The sequence below is a fragment of the Acipenser ruthenus genome, chromosome 21 (assembly GCF_902713425.1).
Source record: "Acipenser ruthenus chromosome 21, fAciRut3.2 maternal haplotype, whole genome shotgun sequence".
Lineage (NCBI taxonomy): Eukaryota > Metazoa > Chordata > Actinopteri > Acipenseriformes > Acipenseridae > Acipenser > Acipenser ruthenus.
This window is the reverse complement of record NC_081209.1, coordinates 31,419,501-31,441,035: the sequence shown is the minus strand read 5'-3', so window position 1 is coordinate 31,441,035 and position 21,535 is coordinate 31,419,501. Positions and strand designations below refer to the sequence as shown.

General features: G+C 42.1%; 1 protein-coding gene across 4 annotated transcripts; it reads left to right on the top strand.

Annotated features, from left to right (window-relative positions):
* Nucleotides 1–260: 260 nt before the first annotated feature.
* On the top strand, nt 261–21,048 carry LOC117427606 (leucine-rich repeat-containing protein 28-like). Of its 4 annotated transcripts, none has more exons than XM_058995573.1 (10): nt 261–391; nt 1,111–1,382; nt 2,164–2,204; nt 3,500–3,537; nt 4,700–4,837; nt 12,257–12,463; nt 16,405–16,507; nt 16,940–17,115; nt 18,512–18,677; nt 20,060–21,048. In XM_058995573.1, the coding sequence occupies exons 2-10, from the start codon at nt 1,215–1,217 to the stop codon at nt 20,127–20,129; spliced, it is 1,107 nt and encodes a 368-aa protein (XP_058851556.1). In that variant the 5' UTR covers nt 261–391; nt 1,111–1,214; the 3' UTR covers nt 20,130–21,048. The 4 variants fall into 4 exon arrangements, with proteins under 4 accessions (XP_058851556.1, XP_058851558.1, XP_058851559.1 ...); XM_058995575.1 differs by having other exon boundaries at nt 266–391; nt 1,163–1,382; XM_058995576.1 differs by lacking the exon at nt 261–391 and adding an exon at nt 398–612 and having other exon boundaries at nt 1,163–1,382.
* The last annotated feature ends 487 nt before the right edge of the window (nt 21,049–21,535 follow it).

Sequence of the window (21,535 nt, the reverse complement as noted above, 5' to 3'; positions counted from 1 at the left end):
TTTCTTTAACCACTGGACCACACAGCCTACTGATCACAGATTACATGACCATTTCATAAATAAGTGAGTAAAGCATCTAGAAACGAACAAAACATTTCAGGGATCATTTCAATGAATATCACACACAGACACACGTATTGAACTATGTAGCATTGTATATGTTTGATAAGACAAACCAATAAAAATTACATCGCGACTCCAAAAAACCACATATCCCAGAATGCAACTCGGTTCAATTCGGAGAATTAACCAATGAACGTTTGCTTTACATGGCTGTTCGTTTTGGCGACCTCCTTGAGCTACCCAGTGACGTCCAGGGTTGTTGCTGGTTTTTGGGCGAATGGCAGCTGAAAGGATGTCAAGCATGTAAACAGAGAATGGAGAGACACTAGTGAGTTTGAAACAGTTCCTAGAATTGCGGTTTTCGTTTACAGCAAACGACCTTGTCAAAGAGTTGTTTACTGTGGGTTAAGCGTCAGTGGGCTCTGAGAATGATTGCAATTCTAAACAGCAATTATCTGACTAGCCTGCAAACAGCTCAGTATGAAGAGGCTGAACCCGGACATTGTATTTAATTATTAAAGAAGTTAGTATGTGAGGCAGACAGTTCGTGTAAGTGAAGCCTTGTGCGTACATTACTGTAGATGAGTTATCGTGATGATGATGATAATATGTTGCAACAGTGGGCGTGTCGTGTCTCACAGTTGCAGTGTAGATGGTGTACAATATAATTCACTTTTCTTGTATTTCTGGAACGATTTCGAGGTGTGGAAAGAATGTCCCGATTCTGTTTTAAACTGGAGTAGCACTTAAATAACAATCCACCTTTTAAAACAGACCGGATTAAACAACAATACACTTTTTAAACACACCGGAGGGGGATTTACGTCTTTGTTTGTGGTGCACATGAAACCCGCTGTGCTTTATCATCGGGTTCAGCACGAACAGGGATCTGACGCGGAGGGACTCTTTCTTATGGAGATAAGGGAGCAGTCCAGTCTCCATTCGATTTTTATCTTCTTCCAATGCAGTCGCTGCTCAACCGCGAAAAAAACAGTTAATACAAACAGACGCTGCTACTTTCAACTCTTTACTTTCTTTTTTTTTCAGAAATCGTTACAAATCTCTTTCTTCGCTTTATTTTCCACAATCCACAACGTAGGTCTCCTCCACAGAGCTGATAGCGAGTAAACCCATGGGGGGCAGGGAGGGCCATGGCCTCCGAACTCCATGAGACCATATGGATGGCGAAGCAGGAGAGGCACAAGAACCTGTTTCTGAACTACAGGAACCTCAGCCACTTCCCTCTGGAGCTGCTGAAGGGGGAGGGCCTGCAGTATCTGGAGAGGCTGTATATGAAGAGAAACTCCCTAACCAGCCTGGTACTAGCTGCCCTAACTAGCTTCCATTATACTTTATACTGCGCTCCTCAGCACACTCGCATCCCACTGATGGAGTATCAGAGGGTAGTTGTTTTGTGAACTGCTCGAACTGCATGCATCGATTCATCTGATTGAGCTCTCCACAGGTGAGGGTCCATGCTGTCGATCGGGCTGATTCACCATTCACAGTGAAACGAGGGAAGAAACAGCTGCTTGGGTTTGTGTGGATCGCTGTCCTCCTCAGAGTCTAACAAAAGCAGCAGTCGCCACAAATCCAGGGAACTGTTTCTTCATTGTGTTTCACTTTGAATTTGTAGCCTAGTCAACACCAGTGACCCTCACCCGATTGCCAGCAACTGCAGGAGAGCTAGATTCTAATAATCGGTTTGTGCAGCACTATAAACTGGTACGTAATCAGAGACCCATTATCACAGACAGGTTCAGTGATGGTACAGTACAGAGTCAGTTATCCATAAGTCTTACTGCTGGTAAAGAAAGGCCCTTCCAGGGATGTTCAGTCTTGCGATGGGTCCTTGTTAATTTCATGGTGCAGGTCAATCGGTTAACTAGGCTGCTTATGTTCTGTTACGTGACGTGGCACTGCAGGTACGAATGCCACACGTTGAATTTGTTTTTAAAAAGCACAGCGATGCAGCCTACACTGTAATTGAACCTTGTGCATTGTAATTCATTCATTCCCAAAATACACAGCAAAGTGCTCCACAGTACCTTTAGCATGAGGCATAGTCATGGAAACATATCTTTTTTTTTTTTTTTTCAGCCAGAAAATCTAGCCCAGAAGCTACCTAACTTGATTGAATTGTGAGTATTATGAAAACGTCATCTTTTAAAGAAAAAGCTCAATGCAGCACGTCTGCTTATTCTGTATGGAGCCCTTGGTCTTTCATTGCTCTCTGAGCTGAGTGTTTGTAATATTTTATTAGTGGGGTTGCAGGGAGGTTTTAATAAGTAACATTTTATTGCAACTAGTGCAGTGTGAAAAAATAAAACAGAACACCAACTTTTGACAGAAGCTTGTCAGAGTCAAAAATGCTATTGTGATAACATGTACAGTACAATGCAGTGCTGTTTCATCCCTTGTGAAGGGCAGTAGGACCTACAGTAGCTTACGAAGAGCTGCAGAATTGCTTCTACTACTTAATGCTCCATTAAAGCCGCTTCATGTTCTGAATGTATCTTGCTGGGTAAGATCCATCAGCCAGAAGTGTGAAAGTACGCAGTCTTCTATGTATTTATCTGCAGCCTAACATAGCAATTATTTGAAATGCAGACATATCATAAAAGCTCGCTTCAGTGATGTGGAAATGTAGTTACTGGGATCATTATCCTTCATCATTTGGCAAGGTCCCAAGGTTCATATATTTTGCCACTGCTTCTAAAAGCCTTGGCCTCACTTTCAGTGTGTCGGATTACAATTTTCTCTAATAAGCCATGGTTCGATGAGAGTTGATTCTCTTGCTGCAGGATTAGTTTAAATCCCATTGTTTAGTGTGGTAGGGTAAGCATAGGCAGTGACATGCCATTAGGCACAGCAAGGGAATAGCACCAGAGATAAGGGCACAATGCCAATATAAAAAGCCAATGTGACACAATGCAATCTTTCTTCTACTGACTGATTTTTCTTGCAAATCTTATTCTGTAAAACCTCTTCACCACCTTGCATTACCTTCCAAACAAAGTTACAATTCACAGTGTATTCTGAGCTTGTTCAAAGGCAGATCCATGTCACATATGTATTTATCAGGGACTCCTACTCAGCACAGTAAACATTACAATGGAAAAGAATGAACAAGAGCTGTCTGTGTATTGCTGTAGGTATTCTAGTTTGGACAGTGGTGTCGGAGGTGGGATTGTATGTAGATGTGATGTCCCATGATGCATGTGTGCCACTAGAGGGAACTAAAGAATTGCACAAACATCCTGTCCTGTCTTTTCACTTGTCAAAAATACTGTGAACATCTCTTTGCAGCCTTAATTTACAATAACATATATTAATGTCTTGTGGAAGCAGTGTTATAATTCACACAATCATTGTACTGCTTATTGCTTTGCCAAAAATGTCAAAAAGCTTAATTTCACTTCTTTTTTTCTTTAAGGTACCTTCACTCGAACAACTTTGTCATTGTGCCAGAAGGTAATCAAAGATTTATCACATGACCTGAAATCTAACTCGCATCACTTCACAGCTTTTTGGCTACATGGTGCCAACAATAACATTGTAGTTAACTCAGGGTGGGGTGGGGGGTTTGGAACTCATCCCTGTAAGATGGGTTCCACAAATATGCTGTTAACAAATATCTATCTATCTATCTATCTATCTATCTATCTATCTATCTATCTATCTATCTATCAATCAATCAATCAGAATAGTTCAACACTTTACCAAAAATGAATATGACCTACAGCATGTAGTTTTAGAAGAAGTTAAATTCAATAATGTACAATAGAGAACCATAAAGCAAGAATAAATGGCTAGATAGAGCATAGCACGATGCCTGAAGGTTTAAATAGAAAGGAATAGTAGATTGTTACATCATTAACTATGTAGTAAGTTACATCACAAGCACATTAAAAGGTTTAAACAGAAATACATGAGTGTCGTTACCATGGCATGTAAGTACCTGCACTGTTTGTTTTCAAACACACTTTCCCTTGACAAAGGTATGTTAAACTCACTGAAACGTTGGGAGGTTGTCCCTTTATAAATATATATATAGATATAGATAAATTGTTGTTTTCTGCACAAAAGCCGTGCGTGTTACACATTACATTCTGTTAAATTTCTCAGCCACAAAAGTTTTTATTTTGTATCTTTTGCACCCTTCTGGCTGATTCCCCCATTTTAACACTGTGCTGACGTGCGAGGCAGGTGACAAAGCCACTTGCAAGGGTTCGCTGGTAACCGTGTTGCCAAATCACATAACGACATAGCAGAGTTATTTGTGGGTGTTAAAATGCCACTAGAAGATGTGATCATGTTAGAAGAGGAGGAGAGAGATGCAGCAGGGTAGGATAACAGCATTATTAGAAGGTAATATAGAGTAGTTGGTTTGATGTGATGCCTTAAACCACAAGGTTGCTCTATGTTCTTCTATTGTCAGTAATAATAATAATGATGATAATAATATAAGGAACAACAAACACAAACTGTACCTAATGAGGCTGTAAATCCACGAAGGTGTTCTGGTGACGCATACAGCGTTAACCCAAGATAGAAACTGTTAATTTGCTTTATATGACACTAAAAATAGGTTTTCCATAATACTACTGCTAATACTACTATGCTTTGTGTCTAGCTATAGGCTGTCTAGCTAAGCTGCAATCCCTGGACCTGAGCGACAATGCCTTGCAGGTAGTCTGCCCTGAGATTGGCCGGTTGAGCTGCCTGCGACACCTGAGGCTGGCCAATAATCAGCTGAAGTTCCTCCCTGCAGGTATGATACGCTGTGTACACTGGACATGCTGCTTTAGATACGAGGAACTGTGCAGTCTCACCTAACCTGGACATTCTGGGTAGCCTTTCACTGTTAGCATCAGGGGCGGAGAAACCTGTAGAAATGAGCAAAAATCACAAGGTAGCGTCTGTATTGATAGGCTCATCCTTGCACTGTCAACTGTAAAAAATAAACTGTGAAAGAAAATAAATAAATAGTAGTGAATAAATAAATGGGGAAAAAAATGGGTTGAATAGGGAGTATTGCTTCCTTTAGGGAGAAACAGTAAAAGGACATTTCAGTTTGCGTGCTGAGTGCAATTTGACCTTTTCATTTCATTATTAGTTATGACTGGGAAAAGCAATAACTACTTGAGTGACGGGTCCAGAATCCTCTTAACCTGATACAACTGATTCAGAATCTGTCAGATCCAGTCTGCACGCTGTACACACACCTTCACAGGCTCTGTCCATGTCATGTGCAGTGAACCCCCCCCCCAACAGGAAACTGGACCAGTCCAGTCTCCACGCTGCACACACACCTTCACAGGCTCTGTCCATGTCATGTGCAGTGAACCCCACCCCCCAACAGGAAACTGGACCATAATAAATGACATGCTCATAACAGTTGTTGAAAGACATTATGAAGTCCTGACCCTCCCCCATTCAGTGAAAACCTTGAAGTACTGTATCTCAAGGCCAGTACCCTGTACACCTTGTTTGCTGGTCTTAGTGTAGCTCTTCAGGGCCACTTTCCTATTGACACTGGCAGCTCGTACAAAGGCTGTTTGTTTGTTTGCTTGTCTGATTCCCAGGTTTTGGCAGCGTGCAGCGTGCAGATTGCTGTCTGTTTGCTTGTCTTATTCCCAGGTTTTGGCAGTGTGCAGCGTGCAGATTGCTGTTTGTTTGCTTGTCTGATTCCCAGGTTTTGGCAGCGTGCAGCATGCAGATTGCTGTTTGTTTGCTTGTCTGATTCCCAGGTTTTGGCAGTGTGCAGCATGCAGATTGCTGTTTGTTTGCTTGTCTGATTCCCAGGTTTTGGCAGCGTGCAGCATGCAGATTGCTGTTTGTTTGTTTGCTTGTCTGATTCCCAGGTTTTGGCAGTGTACAGCGTGCAGATTGCTGTTTGTTTGCTTGTCTGATTCCCAGGTTTTGGCAGTGTACAGCGTGCAGATTGCTGTTTGTTTGCTTGTCTGATTCCCAGGTTTTGGCAGCGTTTAGATTGCTATTTGGCCCCGGTCCCTGTCATGCCTCTATTTTTTAAGGCTGATGATGATTTTGGCTGGGTTTGCTCGAGCCTCTCACTAATGACTCCTGAGCAGCCACTTCTTTCACTCTGGCAGCACCCTGCCTCACTTTTTGGTTTCATGATTTAGTAACGGGGAATAAAAATATGCACTAACGAAACAGGTTTGGAATGCCAGGTGGGCAGGCGTCCAGGGAGCGCGGTGTTGTTTTTTCAAGCAGGCACCCCCGGGGAGCTGCAGAGAAAACACAGCGAGTGCAGCAAGGCTTCTATTTCATACATCTGGGATTGCTTCAGACTGTTAACAACCAGATCACCTTACCCAACCTGTTACTGGTGGTGTCGAGCTCTTCAGAATTGTATAGAAAGAAATCATTTAAAATCGTGTAAATGTGTGTTTGGCTCAGTTGCAGGTGTTTGTGTTTATTTGTATGCAATGTGTATGGGTCTCCAAAACCCCCTAGCTGAGGCTGTGGCTTTTGTGATGGCAACACCACCACCACCCAGATGAGAGCGAGCATTAAAGGACAGCATTGGGGAGGTGAAGCAGGCCTGATGCATGCAGCTGAGCTTCAGTGCCAACCATACTGAACCCTGTGGTATCTCAGGTTAGAATGGAAGCTCTTTTATAGTAATGCTGACTGTTTCTGTTTTTATTTGAGGTGCATCCTTTCAAAAATAAGAGGAAAAAACAAACACATGAATGACCTCCAAGTACTTTATTTCAGTGCATCTATAGAATATGAATATTTCTTATTGAAGTCTCAATATTGGACACTTATATATATATTCAGCTCAAAGAGCCAGCTGCCCAATGTTTTGATATGTTGTACATATCTTTCTCAAGGGAGCATGTGTTTGAATTAAAACATTGGAGGTATTTATAGGTTTTTTTTGACGGCATTCTTACATTTATTCTTACATGATGTGATGGTGTTTTATGTGTTGTGACATCATTTTTACTTCTATCTTTAAATCTGTATTAATTCTAATTAACATTTATAGATACACACACAGTGATGACACATAAGTAATGTAAAATGTTTTAGATTTTTTTAGACCGAGTTAGAGGGTTAAAAAATGAATTAGTTGAAACTGAACTGGTAAGAAGAGTGGCAAAATATATGTGCAAAAAGTGGTGAATAAGTTTCAGTAATTTATGATCAAGTTACTTCTAGCTACCAAACATACTCTTGTAAGTTTAAAAGCAGTACATTCAGGCAGCTGAGATGAATCAGTTGAGAAGCAGAAACCTCTAGGTGTCAATACGTCCAGGTTCTTCCGATTCTTTTTCACAGATATGGATATTCTGTATTTGTATACTTGATGGCAATGTGAAATTCTCTCACTGATGTTCTCATTTAGTCAGCCTTCTAGTGACAGACATGTCACTAGAAGAGGAAAGACTGTGCGCTTAGCTCTCCACAGCATAGACCACTGAGCACACAAACCAAGCACCAGTCTAGGCGCTGAAAGTAAACATGTTTTAATTGATTTAATAAACCGTACAGCTGTCTCAGACACGCTAGCCTGCAGCGGAGAGTCTGTCACGGCACTGCGGGCAGCGTTTGAGGTGGTCACTGTCCGTATGTGCACTAAGTGAAATTCAAAACTCATCCTGAACAACTGCTGGATAGACATTCAGACTCTTAAAAGATCAAGGAGCACAGGCTTCACTTACTAATGTGGGATCCTTTTAGCTTTTTATTTTATTTATTGTTTTGCTTTTATGATTTAATTCATGCTTCTCTTTTTTTTCCATGTGATTGATTTTACAGACATTAGTCCCTATTTTACTGATCTAAACAAACATCAGAGAGGATGGTCTTTGAATGTTCTGAGCATGTGACTGCACAGTATATACCAATATTTACAGCATTAAAAAGTCATATTTCAGTTCTTCTTGTAGTCATGCTGATTGTGCAGAAGTAACCGCGAGATTTCTCATGCATATACACTTACAAAGAATAAAAAATCTGGTATGGCTCCTGAATAAGGTTACAACATTTCCTAAAGATTTTTGTACCAGTGATGCTCAATGCAGAAACTGGTTTTCAGTGCTTTTACTGCGTGCTTGAATTCACACACTTCTCTAGAATTCATTGGGTATTCAAAGTGCTTGTGTGGGCAGGATTAGGTCATTCTGGTGTGAACTCGCTCCCCAGTTTTCCAGTGTGAAGGTGAACAGTATGGAGTTTTGCATGAGGGCGCTGTCACTACAGTATTTAATCCTAGTGTGAAAACGGTAGAGCCTCCATAAGTGTACAGGAACTAGAGAGAATCCTTTTCTTTGTGCTTGACTTTTAACCAGGAAATCAGCAGTAAGATTCACTGACCAGCCCTTCATTGATGCACAGTGCCTTTCACACAAGTCCACATGTGCACAGCACATGGGCATTCGCAACATATCTCTCTTCTTCTCATGACATTAACGCTGAAAAGAAAACTTCTACTAAACTTCTCTCCCTTCCTCCCTCTCTTTTTGTATATTCGTATTGTTTTGTATTCTGGTATTAGAAAATGAGTCAAGGGTACTCATCAAGACCCTTTCATGTGTGTCTCCACTGCTACGCACCATGTGTCGTTTCTTTTCACGTCTTTCTACCCACTTCCTGTCCCCTGTTGTGGCTCGTTCGTGTCACATGAGATCTGCTGTAGAAGCTCCCCCCCACCACCTCTGGGTTTACTGGCAGGCACGATTCAGATGCTGTAACAGTTGAGATAAGTATTGCCTCGGATCAGAGCAGGACAGAAATAAATGTCAGCGTTTTTTATTTGGAAATACATTCAGAGTTTAGGAACATAGTAATCTGAAGACTTCCTACTGTAAAACATTGTTATTATTATTATTATTATTACCTTTTATTATTATTGTTTAGTGCCTTTCCCAATATAAGTGAGCCACAAGTGTCTCATTATCTGGGATGCAATACAGAAGATAACAAGGTATCAAAAATAAAAAAATTAAAAAATAGCTTGAATGAGGTTTGAAGCCCATAGTATGAAGGAGCTTTTGAAAAACTCAAATTGTTCCAAGTAACACACTGGTCGCATGAGTCCTGCAGAAACGGATTAGTAGACCCACATGGACTGCTGAAGCGTGAATGGCTGCACTATATTGCATATGCAGTACTGTGTGAGTTGGATCTGAAGTGATACAGTTATCAGCAGTGGATGTGTGAAATGATTAATACACTTCTCTTTTAGATTCCCCTGAGAGCACAGACACACTGTGCCTTTGAGGCCGCTGCAGCACACTGACCACACAGTTTCAAAGGGGGAGGCTGTTGGTTTTCCTGCCCCAGTTATGGCTAATTGCAGCAGGAACATGATGCGCGTTTGTGGGTTACAGAAAAATGTATAAAATGCTCAGTTTAATGTACTGAAATTCTTAATGAAATGTAAAAATAAAAAAAGGGTTAACAGGAAAGCAAGGCTTCTGTGTTTTAAGACCTTTTCACAAATGTTACTGAAGGAATGTTAACTAAAAATCTTTTCTGCAGCTAATGAAGGGATTATACAGTATGATTCTTTTTATTTAATGGCAACGTTGCAAGAATCCTAGACAAGGCTAAGTTTAACCAATGTTCAATCAGGATGCACAGGGCTAGACCAGCCAGAGATCCAGAGTTTGTGGTCTTTAATTATGAGATGTGTGTCCAAGCATCCTCAGGCATGTTTTTCATGTTCCGGTACTTTGTTATTTATGAAAGTGTTTACATTTACTATGAATGGTACTCTGTTCACTGTAAAACATTACTTGTTACCAGTTTATTGTATGACAGTATATCCGCATCCTAAAGGAGAACTCTTTGACATGAAATTATTGTAAAAATGTATATACAGTATGTACACCAAATGAAGCACCAAAAGAAAGGGAAACTAGATTCGAGGACCACCACCATAGGTAAGGATAGGAGCTCTGTAGGAGATCTCTAATGCTATTGCTTTGAATTCTTAAAAAGGGCATCTTGAGGAAGGGATTTCATAGTGATGGTTACAGCAGAATGCAGCATTGTCACAGGTCACTTTTCTTTATATTTACCCTGTACTGCATGAATTGTTTTTAATCTGTTTCAAAGTATTATAAAACAGTATAACAACATTTATTCAATACTTAAACCAGAAACACGGGGACCTCTGTCAGTCTGAGGGTTAAACTGTGAGCACACTAACCTTTGAAGACGCACGTCTGAGTCGGTAAGCGGTAAACAGAGGCCGTGTGATGCAGGGATATCAATAATACAACAAATAGCGAGCCCTGCTGCCTCATCTGGTATGAAAAGACAAGCGCTTCAGGTAGCTTCTGAGCTGCTGCTGGCTTCTATGTGGGTCACAGGGAGCTGTCTGTCGGGGGAAGGAGATTAATGATCTGCTCTGTGAAATTGTTTCAGCCCCACCATTACTGCAGCACAGTCTGATCCAGCCCTGAAGCTCAGGGCTTGCTTCCCAGCCGAGGCTGCCGCTGTTCTGTTCCAACGACCTTCATATTGTCCTTGTTTTTTGGCGTGCTCCCCTCTAAGGAGTTCCTGGAAAGCATTGCTTTCTCTCTTCACCAAGGCGGAGCACCGAAACTAAGGTCAAGTGCAGTCAGCAGCTTTGTTCAGCACACTAATGTGTCTTCGAAGTCTTCAGTCTCTGAAGGCTCTTAAAGGAGCATACTGTATGCGTGTTAAAGCAGATGTGATTTAGGCAGAAGCTCCCCTCTCTGACAGGGCTCTTTTTTTGTGAGTAGTTGTGGAGGCTTGGTGTGGATGTTTCACTAGCCAACGCAGTGTCGCTTGTGTCAAGGGCCAGAAACTTGCTTTAAACTCCACTGCAAATATAGGTCCGGAATATCAAATGAGAAAGGGAGTGTAACGGTGATCTAGGTATAGGAAATCGATCATGGTCCTGAACATCAGAAGAGTACCGATACTACACAATAACCCAATGCAAAAATAAAAAATACACAGACAGGTGCAGGTCTGCATCATACAGTATTATCCAGCTCTGTGGTGGCAGTTGTGCTTCAGTAAACAACAGAAAGTTGGCATCCTGCCCTGCTTTCACATTGGTCAGGAGGTTTGTGGAGTGTCCCTTTAGGGGGCAGCAGAGAGATGCTGTTTTCCTCTAGCAGGCTATCAGAGAAGGCTCCCTGCTGGGGAAAGTGTTTAGCAGAACAGAGGCAGAGTCTCAATTACCAGCCTATCCTGTCGCAAATCACCCCTCTCTGCTTGTCCTCACACTGAGAGTTGTCAGCCTTTCTTTGTTGAGTGCTTGCTTCCAATTTCACTTTTTTTAGTATTCCCTTTTCAATATAACAAGGGGTCGAGACAAATGCTATTAAGGTGCCTGGAAAATCTAATTTGTGTCTTTCTTAGCAGACATCAATACCGCTCATGCCTTAAAAACATGACTGATGATCCTGTGGCACTGCATGCTGCTGACTGAGTAACCTGTGCATGCTGTTTGTTCTGCCCTATATACGAAGGATGGGTCGTCTTTTGTGATCTTCAAAGGCAGGCAGACAGGCTGAGCTTTCGTTAAGCGAGATGGCATTCATTTGTCCGTAGTGCTGTTAATGAATTAGTGTTCTTCGTCAATGTCTGTTACACTCTACCCTTATGCGTGCCTGCAAACCGTCCACAAACACATTGTACACAAACGTAGCATGCACTGCCACTGCCTGCTACTTGAGAATTAGCCTTTTGCCTCGACACGCACACAGCCACCACATGGAGAAAACCCCACAAAACATCCACAGAAACAAACAGGTGCACATCACGTATACATTTCTGCGCACACACTTGAACCCCACGTGTGTGCAGACAAACACTCCTACACAAACGTACTGCATATCATTTTCATAGAAAACAGAAATAAAAAAAGAACAAATAATCCCAGCAGGTTAACATGCAACAGGTTTGCATGCAGACCGTTTGATTGTCAGGTGGGTGCTTCGGGGCACCAGACTGACCTATAAGGCACTTAGCACTGAAAATCACCTGTTTTATTGACTCCTTTTATCGTTCAGCCAGAGTTGGCTGTGCCCAAGTCCCTCAACTTAAACAACCCCATGTTTGCAGCTATCGAAAAGACAAAAAATAATTAAATTACATTAGAGCGACTGATTGCCTTGCCTCTTCCTTGGCGTCACTGTGATCCTCTGTTTAAACCTTCCTTCCCTTGCAGAGATCGGGGATCTGAAGCACCTGGAGACCTTGGACATCTCCACTAACCGGCTGAGCACCCTGCCTGAGAGACTCCACCAGTGCCTTTCCCTGCAGTGCCTGACGCTCGACCGCAACCACCTGCGCTGCTTCCCCAGGCAGCTCTGCCAGCTGCCCAGCCTCACCGAGCTCTCCATGGCAGGGAACAGCCTGGCTTTCCTACCCCTAGGTGAGGAAAAGGGAGGGAGGAGTGCTGCACAAAGCAATCCATAAGAGTCTTCTGCTGCATTGCAGAGCGATTGGTTTAGGTGTTGCTTTGAGTGGCATGTACAAAATCTTGGGTCTTATGGGGGGCTAGACAACTTAGACTTGCTTCTGGAGAGAGCCCTTAAATTAACTGCATGAATTGCACTTTCCCTTGTTTCGTAACATATATGCATTTTTATTATCTTTTTGGTAATATTGGTAATTGTTGACTTCAGGTTGTCCAGCCATACAAGGGTAAAGTCACCTTTTTTTTCCCAAACTGCCCTCACCGCTGGTATAAACAAGCCATTTTTCATTCTGCAGAATGGTCTGGCATTGATGGTTTTCATTGGCTGTCCTGGCAGTGTTAAATGCATCACAGGATCTCTGAATGATTGAACAGCTACCCAGCCATAAGTATTTTCAGTTCCCCATCACGGAAATGCTTCTGGTTACAGATCTGGGACTGGAAGAATAGAGGGCATTTAGCTGTACCAGTAAAAGAAGCTTGCCCTAGGAAAGCTAGGTGAGCTGATCACTTGTGCGCTAGAGAGATTGAACATTGCGATTTGGACGCTAGTCACTCTTCAATGTGAATTGCATTGAAGGAAGCCTTTTAGAATGAGAATTAACATCAAAGCCCACCACACAGCTCCCCGACGCAGGTTTTCTACCATTGATTCCCTGCCAGACATTTGGAGCTGATTTTCCACCTATCAACGTGGAAAATCAGAGAAAGGGATCATAACTCACCGGGCATGGATGAAAACAAAAGAGGAGCCAGTTGGTGGAAAAAAATAATAACTCATTATTTAGACCTAAAACATGAAATATGTTTTGAAAATGCTTTTTTTTTAAATTCAGATAGATTGGTAGTCTTAAAGTGTTTTTCTTTTCTTTTTTTATACACAGTACCTAGATTATCTGACTCCGTCCTGTAGAACAGTACGTTTTGTTACAGGTTGTAAATCAAACCATACACTTAAAGGCTTCTCTGCTTTTATTAAAAAAAAAGAATAGAAAGAAAATGAAATGCCTGCATGTCCCATCTAGGCTCGAAGGTGGCACCTTTGAATCAGAGCAGTGTATCAGGTGTTGCTCCTTGCATGACTGTTAGCTTAGAATAGGGGCAGACGTTTCGAATCAAAATAAAACATTGTCAGACACTTGGATAAAAGCAGATGAAAGTACTCTCACACTCTGGTTTATTCATTTATTCATGAGTCAGATTGTGTGTGTGTTTTTTTGTTTTTTTTAAGGAAAGAATCTTCCCTGAGGAAAGAATCAGTAGAATCCTTTAATGCTGAGGATATTCTTTTTAGTTTTCTAATGAAACCAGTGTGCAGGGTGCTGTTTTGAGCCATTTGATTTTGAAGTGCTAGCATTTTGCATGGCTTGCTTTCTTAAAAGACACGAAGAGCGCGTCTCCCTTGCCAGTTGTACTGTACCAGCGTGCTTTCACATGGAACGATGCCACAAGCGTTTGCAGCCATTCGTCACGGTATACTTTCTAAAGAGCCAGTTCTGGGTTCGGCTCGTCAGTATCACAGTTATCTAACTAATGCTTTCTCTGTGTTTAGAAAAGCTAGCTGGGATTGGCACTGGGATCTTTCCATGCTGCAGTTCCCAAACTGGGGGCCGCGGGAGCAACGACATGCTATGTATTTTTATATATATACAGTACTGTGCAAAAGTTTTAGGCAGGTGTGAAAAAATGCTGTAAAGTAAGAATGCTTTCAAAAATAGACATGTTAATAGTTTATATTTATCAATTAACAAAATGCAAAGTGAGTGAACAGAAGAAAAATCTACATCAAATAAATATTTGGTGTGACCACCCGTACAACAGCAGTGTCCCCCACTGGGGATTGAACCCACAACCCTCCGGTCAAGAGTCCAGAGCCCTAACCACTACTCCACACTGCTGCCCTATCTCTCATTGATTCGTTCGTTCTGAATACTTAAACTCACCCCATGACTGAGTAGCAGCAAATTCCTACATTTCTATTGGAGGATTGTAACACACTTGCGAGATTTAAAACGAGATGTTCTTGCTCTCGAGATTTAAAGCTATATTATAGTATGATCGGGAGGATTTACACGCTCATGGAATTTAAAACAGAATCGCAAATTGTGGCGAAATGTAAAAAAAAATGTCACAAAAAAACACACAAAAACCCCAGAAGAATATGCCCCTGGTCGTAAGGATTTCATTGTGGAAGACAGCAAAGGAAAGAATGTACATGAAGCGTGCAAGTACTGTGAGTTACTATACATATTGTGACAGAAGAAAAACGAAAGGAACCGAAAACAATCATTTCATACAGTATATAAAAACAAAAGCCCCCCAAAAAAACATACACATGCAACTCGAAAACAGCTAAAAATAAGCACCGAAAAATTTAATAAAAACCAAAGCTACGAAATCCAACTGAAAGCTTAAAAAAAAAAAAAAAAAAAAAAACCCCTAGAATAATTTTTTTGACCTTTCTTTTTTAAATCTTTCTTTTTGTAATCTTCCTATAAAAATATCAGGGTTTTCAAAGGGGATGTAGATGGAACTTCTTATTTCTTTCTTTTGGATTTTCTGACTCTTTTTTTAATAAGTTGCTTCCACGTTGCACTCGGATTCCACTCAAGCTTTTTTTGAACGTGCTTCAAACAACAGCACGGTGGATAACACTGGCCGTCTTGTTTCGTGCGAGCCATGTGGATGGCATATGCTAATACCATGATGTAAGTACTAGAATCGGCGTCTTGTTAGGGATTCCTAGCTTCTGGTCATTCCCCGGAGCAAGGCTTTGATCTGGGGAGTCAGAAAGAGAGAAAATGGAAATGTTTCAGACACAGCAGTGCTGTTGAAAGCAGCCACATGAAAAGAACCTTTGTGGCATTGCGCTAGTCTTCCACAGATGGACAACTTCTGTGAGCTATAAAATTGACCCAGCCAGATGTGAAGTGCAGGAAGTCCTGATGCTTCGTTCTGAACCTGTTAGCGAGCAGACTCTTTCGTCCACGTCTGCAGTGCTTTCTCGGTGCGTGATGCTGGTTAATGACTACCTTGGGGAGCTGTAGGGTTGATTGCAATTGGTCTGCAATGGGAGTCTTATTTCCACACCTGCTTTAATGCCAGGGGGAAAAAATGGCACCTTTTATTTAACTAGAAGAACTAAGAAGTTCTCAGTCTTGGAAATTTGAGTTTCTTGTTTTTATAGTTCATGTTTTGAAAATGATCGGTATCCACAACAAAACATGCCTTGAATCATCCTTTAGTTTTTGTAAAATAGGACCCTTTATGTCATATGTTTTAACTTCTTACAGTGGTTGATTTTTCTTTTTAATGCAGTATTAAATAATTCAGTTGCGCTGCTGTCTTTTCAACTCATCTGTAGCCTAGAAGCTCTGAAGCATCTTCTTGCACACTGCCTTTGACAGATTATCTTGTTTTTAAACAGAGTTCCTCCTTCTCCATGCTCAGCTAACCATATCAGGCAAGGTAATTGACTGGATAGGATTACAGTTTAACAATCAGGACACACAGAGATATTCTTCCACCCGGAGCAGAGCGTGTGCTGCCGCTCTGAGATACCTTCTGTTGACACTGTCCTTTTCATCACACTGTGAACGGCTCTGAGGGGGAGGGGCTCACCTCCTGGTCTCTCTCTGCTCTCGTTAGAACAGTGTCCGTGCCTGTGTATGATAATGAGCCATGCATTAACACAAAACACACAGAGAAAATAAAAAAACAAAGGATTGCCTTAGGAAATGCAATGAAGACTCATCCAGAGCACGCATCAAGGACTGTTAAACCAGGTAAGGGATTCATGTGCACAGAAGAAAGCAGTTCAGGTTTTCAGAGAGTGAAGGTGAGCTGACGGTGAGTGTTGTAATGTGGTGGATTGATGACTGGGGTGTTTCTGGCAGATCTAGGACGCTCCCGGGAGCTGCAGTATGTTTTTGTGGACAATAACATTCACCTGAAGGGCCTGCCGTCCTACCTGTACAACAAGGTCATCGGCTGCAGTGGGTAAGCACCAGTCTGTGGGGAGAGTCTGAACCTTAACCCTCCCATTGCCTTGCTTCACTTGCAGGAGACCATATGCTTTATTACCTCTATGAACAGCTAATGACATTTTTTTGTTTAGTTTTACAGATTCTCAGTCTCTGTTCTCCATAACAGATCATAGCAAATGTAAATGCAAAAAAGTTGTAATGTTTTCAGCAAAGATTTACAGTGTGTCCTTGTGTGCAAATGCCACGCTAATAGCTGAACGCTATACATATCACTTAATTGTGGCTTGGGTTTCAGCGGGCTTGTGGCCAGATAAATAAATGAAAAAGATGACACAATACAAAGTTTTTTGCCTCCAGTGCCAAAAAAACCTAAAATAAGTCATTAAGGATTGTTAAAAATGAATCGACGAATAAACTCTCTTTGCTTTGGTGATTGTAATTGCAGGTGCGGCTTGTCCTCGCACACCTCAGATCTGAAGCTGCTTTCCATAGCCTCAGAAGAGCTGAGTATTCCCCTCCCGGCCGAGGTGAAGGCTGTCAACTCAGAGACGGAGAGGGTGGAGCCTCTGGAGGAGCTGACAATGAGGATCCTCCACAACATGTACAGCGACCTCGCCAAATGTGAGCAGGGGAGAACTGGGGAGAGGGGGGATCAGTGAGATTGGTATTAAAGCACTCCTGTGACTGGTCTGACCTCAGGAGAGGTGCCTGAAGTGATTATTGATAAACCTAACCTTGGTTGGAAACCGTTAACAGGGCCTCGCCCCATGTTTCCACAGCCCTCGCTGGAGAGGAGATGGTAGCTCACCATACATGTCTTCCAAGCCTCTGCACTGCTGAGTGCGAGAGAGACTGAAAGAGGCTCTTTTTGCACATGGATTCCCTTGTTCTTGTTTTATAGAGCACACATGGTGCAGAGAAGGAGGTCTTTTTATAAGTGAGGTGTAAAAATATATCTCCAATGTGTCTGTCTGACCACAACAACAGAGTGACCTGATCTGGAGGAAAAGTGGGAAGTGCTGAGTGTTGGAGTTAGTGGGTGCTTGCAACTAGTGACATTAGTGGCAATAAAGCACTAGCCACACACTTCAGTAGGAAACATTTTTATTCTTTTTATTAGGTGGGAAAAAAAGGTCTCTGTTCAATCGTTAACTCACAACTTGCAGTAGTTTCAAGAACGTGTTTGTGCGTGCGTGCGTGTGTGCGTGTGTGCGTGCGTGCGTGCGTGCGTGCGTGCGTTTGTGTGTGCGTGTGTGTTTGTATGTTGATGAAATGCCCCAGTGCTTAGTAATGGATCCTCCTGTTACGGAGGGTGTTCGAGCCAGCCACCACTCAATAAAACATTTGGTTCACAACACTGGGCAGGCCCCTGTTTCCTAACGACAGGCTGCAGCAGCCCAGTTACCAGGGTACTAAAGTAGCTCAACACAGGTATGTAATAGGCAACACAGAATCCACACAGACGAGGGCTTTGAATCCTGATGGAGCTACAGGTCCTGGACCAGACCACCGGGAGCGCTGCCTGTTCAGTTTGTTTAAATTAATCTAATGAGGGCCGTTCTTATTGCACTTCCTTTGTCTAACCCAAGGGGCAGCGGTTTGCTTGTTCAGGCTCGGATCTGGAAGTTGTGGGTTTGATTCCAAGCCATTGTTGACTCTGCCTAGGTGGGAAGTCTAAAAAAAATTAATGACTGGCAAACTGCAGCTCAAGGGAAGCTTGTGTGTGTCTAATAATGCAACTACTGTGCCCAAGTTCATGAGGACATTTTAGACGGTATCCTTTTTTTTTTTTTTTTTTTGGGTGCAAAAAGTGAACCCTACTATAATTAATTAAATAGTTTCAGAGTAAAAAAATGATATAGGGGCAAGATGAGGATCTTGCACTTTGCGTGATTGAGGTGTGCTGCTGGTGCTTTTCGAGCTCAGTATTACTCCCCGTGCATTCAGGAGGATCGTTACTAGGTGTGCCTGTGTGATAAAAGTAGTACGACTCAGTTTTTTCTGTTTTTGTGTTTAGTTCCAGACTTGAAGTACCTGCCCCCGATCTCATTACCCAAGAGCTTGTTGGAGCTGCTGCAGTGCCCTCTGGGACACTGCCATCGCTGCAGCCAGCCCATGTTTACCATTGTCTACCCCAAACTCTTCCCCCTAAGAGAGACACCACTGGTGGGCGTGCACCGCAGGTAATGACTGAGGATCACAGTGCGGCCCCCAGCCTCCTCCTCCTCAGAGACAGAGAGAGACAATTAATACCCCATAAACAGCCACCAATATAGTAGCGTCTCTGGCAGTTTCAGATTGCTCCTGATTTCACACTGAATGTGTGGATCTGTAAACCTGGTCTTAATCTGATTCTTCCCTCTGCAGTTTCCTGCCTTAAAAATACCCCAGTTGTAACATCTAGAATTCATTTTGCATTCGCTTCTGTCCGTACGGATATTGGGGAATGTGGTTTTTAATGATTTTATTGCTGATTTGGGTCATCAGTAAAGCCATCAGTGCACACACTTGATGTATCTGACTGTTTGAATCAAGAAAAAGGCAGTTCAAGTTTCTTAAGGTGTAGCCTGACACAGTGACACATTCGACACATCAGTGAAAAGAAACCCAGATTGCATTGTGCTGCTGTTCAGCCCATCAGTGGCGGTCAGGTGGCCGAGCTGCAGAGAGGAGAGCAGCTCACTGAAAGGGAAGGCAGTGCTTCTTGGTTTCCCTCAACAGGGGAAGGGTGTGCAGCCTCTTGCTGTGAGTTTGTACAGTGCCTCGCTGTGTCTGCATGAAATACAGTTTTGTGCAATAATAGCTCGTACTGTGATTACCTGGGCAGAGAGCCAGCAGCACCAGATGAATGTAATAGAGGAGGAAAAAAAAGAGTTTACCTGCGATTTCATTAAACTTCAGGGACAAGAACCCATTGAGATAATTGTGTTCGTTGAATACGGTTTGAATGGCAGCTTCGATGAAGGACAGTACAGCCGATCTTTTTGATTAAGAGCTTCCCTTGCCCTGTATGGTAGTGTGCCAGCTCTACGAATCCACTGCCACAGGTACAAGTCCCTGCCAAGGATGTAAAAATGAGATGAGATCATAGGGATAAGTTCCTTCCAAAAACCATTTTGATTTTGAAACATTCACTTGGACTGATGAACCCATTTGTAATTTTAAGCTTCACAGATATTATATCAACAGAAAAATCCTTTGCGATCTAACATTTGTAGAAAGGTTCCTGTTACTTTGCCAGAGTAAGCCTACACTATGTACAGATCACGCCAGGAAAGTTTTAATCAGCAGTCAGTAATGCATGAGGACATACAAAGACCCCTAGCAGCATATGAGTGGACAGTACTGGTTACTGTGAATAGCAATATTCTTAACTGAAAAAAAATAATAATGAGAGACAGAGAGATGCTGCTGAGATCATTAAACATTACCTTGACGTATACATCTTTAAGTAATGCCAGGGAGCTTGCCAGTACCAAACCCCCCCAGCGCTCCCAGATATCCCTAACACTGCTCTTTTTTTTTTCTTGTCCTTTTACGTATTTTTTTTTTTTTTTTTGTACAGGACGACAGTGAGCTTTGTTGCATATTGCTGCTCCAGCAAGTGTGTACGCAAGTTCAACCTTCAGAGCTGATTTAAATAAGCAACTTATTGGAAGGACCTTGATATAGAAAAAAAAAATAAGATAATCAAACAAATCTTAACGGACGTGAATGCCCTTCACTGCCATTGACTTCAGAACGGAAGGAGGAAGACAAGAGAGTCGTGCCTCCCCCACCCCCCACCCCACCCCCGGCATCTCAGATCTCATTTCCAAGGTGCCCTGGTGGGACGGCAGAAGATCCTTGCAGGTTTTTTTTTTTCTTGGAAAACGATTAGTTAAGTGAAACCTGAAGTCTCCAACTATCAGACATACGGGGCGTCCCATGGAACTGGGGTAAGCTGCAGAGGTGTGGGGGAGTCCAGCTGAAGAGAGCTACGGTCATAACTCTGAAAGATCTTGTTTGGGGTGGTTTGTGTAACCAATATCTGATTTTATCCAAATGCATTTATCATCCGTTGTATGGTGATTTTTATTTTTTTTCCCATTATAATAATAATTTGTAAATGTTTGCAGACCCATATCAAGAACACGTCCTATCAGAAGCTCTTATTATGGTAAATGGACACTCATGGACTGAGAGTTACTTGAAAGGTTGATCATTTTACACAAGCTTTACTGTTTTTTTCCAGTGATTACCAGTTTAATGTTTGTTCTTCATTTGTGATTAGTACAATCTGATTAATTTGTGATTTTCAGGAAAAGACCATTGCTTCCAGCTGATCTAAATCTTAAGTCACTGAAACAGTGGAATGATTAAGCTGCAGTTCGAGAAACATTGCAAAAACCACAATTAAAAGTCTTGTAGATTTAATTTGTTACAGTTTTTAAACCTAGGTCTTTGCTTTATAAAAATTCAGGACACAATCTGTGAATGTTCTATACACCATGACGTTGCAGAAACTGGGCAATAATATCTCAGTCCTTCAGGGCATTAAAACATGTCAATCGACACATGGTCTGCAAAAAGTGTGGGTTACTTAGCATCTGGTGTTACATTGCAATGCATGCAAAAACTAAATAGACCGTCATACTGAGGGAATTCAGCAAGAACAATCTATTCTTGAATTGGCCCAGTCACCCCTTCGTAGCTTTCGAGGTTGTTTGACAGTTTCTTAGTGCATTATTCATCACAACGTAATCCTTTTTGTGAGATAGAGACCATCTGTTATCTTAATGACTTATCTGCAATTCTCTGGATGTAGTCTCGCACTATTGTCTAAATCCAGCTGCTGTCTGTAAGATGCATATATGTTGTTTCCATCAGAAATGTTCTGGTCGATATCCAGAGTGCAGAAAGGAAAGAGGCTGTGTTTTGATCGTTTTGTAATATCTGTTGAGGTGAAAACCTCTGATTGATGTTGGGGAGAAGGTGAAGAGTTCTTGGAAATACATTCTGGGCTGCATCCCACCTTGTCAAGAACCGGGAACGAATTCTA

Bases quoted from the DNA above. Each gene is read 5' to 3' on its own strand.
- LOC117427606 (XM_058995573.1), top strand. From the start codon at position 1,215: ATGGCCTCCGAACTCCATGAGACCATATGGATGGCGAAGCAGGAGAGG. The intron at 4,838-12,256 runs GTATGATACGCT...CTTCCCTTGCAG, and splicing joins GCTGAAGTTCCTCCCTGCAG to AGATCGGGGATCTGAAGCAC. The intron at 16,508-16,939 runs GTAAGCACCAGT...TTGTAATTGCAG, and splicing joins AAGGTCATCGGCTGCAGTGG to GTGCGGCTTGTCCTCGCACA.